The sequence below is a fragment of the Pyrus communis genome, chromosome 7 (assembly GCF_963583255.1).
Source record: "Pyrus communis chromosome 7, drPyrComm1.1, whole genome shotgun sequence".
Lineage (NCBI taxonomy): Eukaryota > Viridiplantae > Streptophyta > Magnoliopsida > Rosales > Rosaceae > Pyrus > Pyrus communis.
Window position 1 is genome coordinate 15,376,483 of NC_084809.1, and position 4,725 is coordinate 15,381,207.

The 4,725-nt window shown below is 43.8% G+C and overlaps 1 protein-coding gene across 1 annotated transcript; it reads right to left on the minus strand.

Annotated features, from left to right (window-relative positions):
- Window positions 1-559: 559 nt before the first annotated feature.
- LOC137740382 (pyridoxal 5'-phosphate synthase-like subunit PDX1.2) lies at window positions 560-2,063 on the minus strand. Its single transcript, XM_068480258.1, has one exon. The coding sequence runs from the start codon at window positions 1,758-1,760 to the stop codon at window positions 834-836; it is 927 nt and encodes a 308-aa protein (XP_068336359.1). The 5' UTR covers window positions 1,761-2,063; the 3' UTR covers window positions 560-833.
- Between the last annotated feature and the right edge of the window lie 2,662 nt (window positions 2,064-4,725).

Below are 4,725 nucleotides of genomic sequence, written 5' to 3' on the forward strand. Positions count from 1 at the left end.
TAGTGAATGGTGTCCCCTCCCATCCATGCTAGTAGCTTTTTTTTTCTTTCTGTTTTTGCAATACTAGACACAGCATGAACAATCTCAGATTCTCGGAAGCTTGCTTAAATGGAGAAAGACAGTGAAAATCTCGTTTATCTATTCATACGCGTCACTAAATAAGTAGATGTTGGTGATCGTAAAAACCCTTCGCATCTTCTTTTGTAACAATCACAAGCCAATCTCAGCGTTCCTCATTCTGTTAATCTTACTCAATGCCTCCTCCGGTTGCTATTGATATCAATTCTTCTTATTGTACTAATTAATAAGAATACTACTTGATTCCTTACAAGTAAACAACTTGTCCTTATGCAAAACTCACAGATTGACGTGTGTGCATATATCACTCACTAAAATCACGAAAGAAAATTTTCTGCAAACTTACCAAACTAGTGATTTGATAGGTCTCCCAAGAAAAAATCAGTACTTAAGCGAGCGTAACTCTTAGCAATGTTCAACAACTAAATCACATCAGTTTTGTAAGGCATTAATACTTCAAATTAAACTAACGAAACTCGTATGGATGAACAAAATTATTCTCATTAACACCTCAAATTAAGTACAGCATTATTCCTAAACATTTCGATAAAGTCGAAAAGCAAGATTATTATTCTCAATCCTATCTGCATTTTCACAAAATTGGCCTCAATACAACAAGTTAATCTATATCATATGAAAAAGTGGACACTAGTCACAACAGAGAGACAGATATCCATGTATAACAACATTATTCTATGTTTTAAAACCAAACAAAGGAAGAGTTTAGAGCAACATTACATGATTAAGTCTCCTAATCAAACACCTCCATGGCCGCCGCCAAACGGTTCGCTCCTGTCCTCGCCCAAACCCGCCATCAGGCCCGACAACCCGGAACTCACCTCCACCAGCACATGCGGATCATTGTAGTTCCTAACCGCCTGAACAATGCCGATCACCCGCTTATACGGATCCGAACAATTGAATACATCCGACCCGATAAACACTCCGTCGCAACCCAATTGCATCATCAGCGCTGCGTCGGCCGGCGTCACGATGCCACCGGCGGCGAATAGCACCACAGGCAGCCGACCCATTTGCTTGGATTGCGCAACCAGGTCGTACGGCGCTTGGATTGTCTTCGAAAACGCGAAGACTTCGTCGTCGTCCATGTTGTTGAGCAGCCTAATCTGACCCATTACGCATCTCACGTTTTTTACAGTCATGGAGACGTTGCCGGACCCGGATAGATCCCCTTGGATTCTGATGACTGCAGCGCCTTCTCTCACTCTCCGCAACGCGTCGCCGAGAGTTTGAGCTCCGCAGACGAAGGGGATCTCGAAATTGTGCTTGTTTATGAAATGCTCGTCGTCCGCCGTGGCCAGATACTCGCTCTCGTCGATATAGTCGACCCCAATGGATTCGAGGATCTGGGCCTCGACGAAATGCCCGATCCGTGATCGGGCCACAACGGGGATCGAAACGGCGCGTTTGATGTCCTTGATGAGAGAGGGGTCGGACATCCGTGAAATGCCTCGGGTGCGGGGCGGGTCGGAGACGATGACGGAGCAAGCGCCGGCTTCTTCGGCGAGCTTGGCTTGCTCGAGGGTGTTAACCTCGACAATGGCGCCGCCGCGGAGCATCTGGGCAAGGCCGACCTTCATCGAATATGGGTTCTGCTTGTTTTTGGCGTCGGTGATTGCGCTGCTGTTGTAGATTGTGACCGCGCCGTCCTCTGCCGCCATCGAGGTGTTTGTGAAAATGCCTGAACGAAACTAAATGCCGCGAGGAGATCGAAGACCTGGAGGTTTGGTTGGATTTGGGAGGTGGGGATTGTGTATATTTAGAGAAAACTGGAGGGAAGATGAGGGGGATTGAGGAAGGAGGTGGTTCTTGAAGCTTCGTGTGGGTGGTGGAAGTTTCTGGTATGTTTGTGATTGACTGCTGACTCGCGTGTTTTGGTCGGTGGCGTAGGAAATGTAGAAACTTCGGTTCCATGTGTCAAGATTGATGGCATCTTTGCATGGTGTCCGTCTCTCCTTGTTCGGTTGTTTGCGATTCCCGTGAATTAACTAAAGTTTTGTTTGTCTCCCAAATAATGAAATCCCTTTTGTTCTTTTTGGCTCTGCCTCGTAACAATTTTTCACACGAATTGATTTACTAGGGATGGTGAGTTTTTATTTGCATTGCATAATTTGAGATTGTACATTTTTTGGGGTCATATTTTGCACAAACATGTTACTCTTACAACATATTTGTACCATTTTCCTATAGAGATGAGACCGATATATGTTGGTAGGCTTACCTCTAATTAGAAAAATGATATAAATATATGGTAAGTGTAACATTGTGTTTGGGCCCGAAATAATATTGTTGGGCCGAGCAGAGGGTTGTGCTCGGCCCAAAGCTGTGTCAAATGCTATGGGCTGAGTGATAGATTCCGGGCCAGTTAGCAGGGTCGGTTGAGTCCTATCCTAAGAAGGAGTAGTCCAGATAAATAAAAAGGGTCGAGGAAGTCCTGGTGCAACCAGGATTTCCGGCCAGCAAGGAATAAAGCCTCGGAAGGGGGGAAAGTTCAAAGTCCTAATGGGAGTAGGTTTGTTCGAAGTAAAGTTGGAATGGGACAATGACTCCTAATCCAGATAGGGGTTCGATTCGGTCTCAAGGAATGGGTGCTATAAATACAAGAAATCATGCAACAAAAAGATGACCTTCAATTCAACATACAATTGCCCTGCGCAAAACCTCTCAAACACCTTGAGATTTTTTTTCCTTTTCTTTTTCTGCCAACACACCTTCAGTTTGGATAAACAGCACTGTCACCGTAGAATCAGCCGACCAATGAGCATCTTCAGTTTGGATAAACAGCACTGCGTCGAGGCCGATTGGTTACCTATCCAAGTCTTGGCCGAGGAAGGTTTTTGAATCCTTATTGGCAGGGGGCATCTTATCAGCCTTCTCGACGAAGTAAGGTGTCACGAGTTACGACATTCGGCGTATCGGACGCCGAGTGATTTTATGATTGGGTATTCACGAGTGAGTTTTAGAGTTCGGCATTCTGACGGCCGAACCACGTTCACTGTCAAGACATACATTACCTTTGAATATTTGTGTCCATATAGTCTGGTGTCGATTCGACGTGCATATACTCTTACGAATATAATCACGGTGACCGAATCAGGCATCGACGATTTGTGAACTTCGCAGAACTAGCAGCCTCGTCTTCAGGCTCTAGAACCCAAAGACCGAGAGTGTTCCTTCCTCGGTTGCAGTCGCAAGATTAAGAAGTCAGCAACGCGCTCAACGCGACAACAACAAATTTTACTCCTTGGCTGAGCTCGGCGGACGAGTTGGCACGCCTCGCATTTAACCGAAGGACTTAGTTAGCCGATTAGTTACTCGGCCTACGTGCCACGTAGGCTTTGTAATTTATAGGGTCAACACATTGTTTGTATTGGATCATTATTGTTGCCTTTTTATAGGCGAGCACCATCTGGTTTGGTTCAATCAAGTTCTCTCGAAATCGAAAATCAAATTTGAAAATGGAACTAGTTTGGTTTGATTTAGTTCACTTTCATACTTGGTTTGTGTTTGGGTATGAAATATTGGATTTGGGTCAAAGGTGGGAATTGGCATTAAGGTTTAATTCTCGGCCTAGTGGTAATCTTTTAGGCCAAACGATGTTCAAAATCCAGACCTTAGTGGAATTTGGCTGAATCCTAACAGAAGTGGGATTCTAATGCATAAGTGGACTGGGTTTAGAATCCCAGTTCTAGTTAAAGTGGTCGAAGACCACGTATGGATTGGTTTTTCCATATAAAGGGATAATATCATAATCCAAAAGGACATCGAGGGAGTATAGTTCTAGTGGGACTCTACTTCAGCATACTTGGTCATTACGAAACTCGCTCCTATAAATAAAATGAGTCTGCAATGTGAAAAGAAACTTCAACACAACACACTAAATAGAGTCAAAAAATAGATTGATTTATAAATGAATTTTTTTTTTTTTCAAACGCTCAGCACAAAATCTCGCTAAACAAAACCCTCTCACATTTTGAGAAATTACTAACTCTTACAACTTCGTCATCACCCTTTCAGCTTGGAGTAACAACATTGTGTTGACAACCAACGACATCTTTCGTTTGGATTAACAGCACTGGAGCCATAGAATCAGGCAATCGAGAAGTATCTTCAATTTGGATTAACAACACTACCTCAAGCTTGGTTGATTATCTATCCAAGTCTCGGTCGGTAAGGAGTCTTTAATTCTTTCACTGAACAAGGTCATTTCACTAGCTTTTAACCAAGTGAGGTGTTCTATGATTGCTTATTCACAGGTGCACTTCAAAGTTTGGCATTTTGACGACCGAACAATGTTCACCATCAAGACACTTATCTTGTATGAGTATTTGTGTCTTTACAATTTGATCCAAGTCCGCGCACCTATATATTAACGAATATAGTTGAGGCAGCTGAACCTAGTGCAGAAGATCTTGAACTTCACGGTGCCTAGTAACCTTGCCTTTAGGTTCTAGAATCCAAGGCTGAGACATGTTCCTTCCTCGACCTTGATCACTTGAGAATAAAAGCCAGCAGCGCATTCGACATCACCATCACACTCATGCTACTTGCCGACCGAGCTCGGTCATGAGTTAGCACGTCCACATTCACTAGAAGGAAGTAGTTAGCTCTTGATTACTCAGCCTG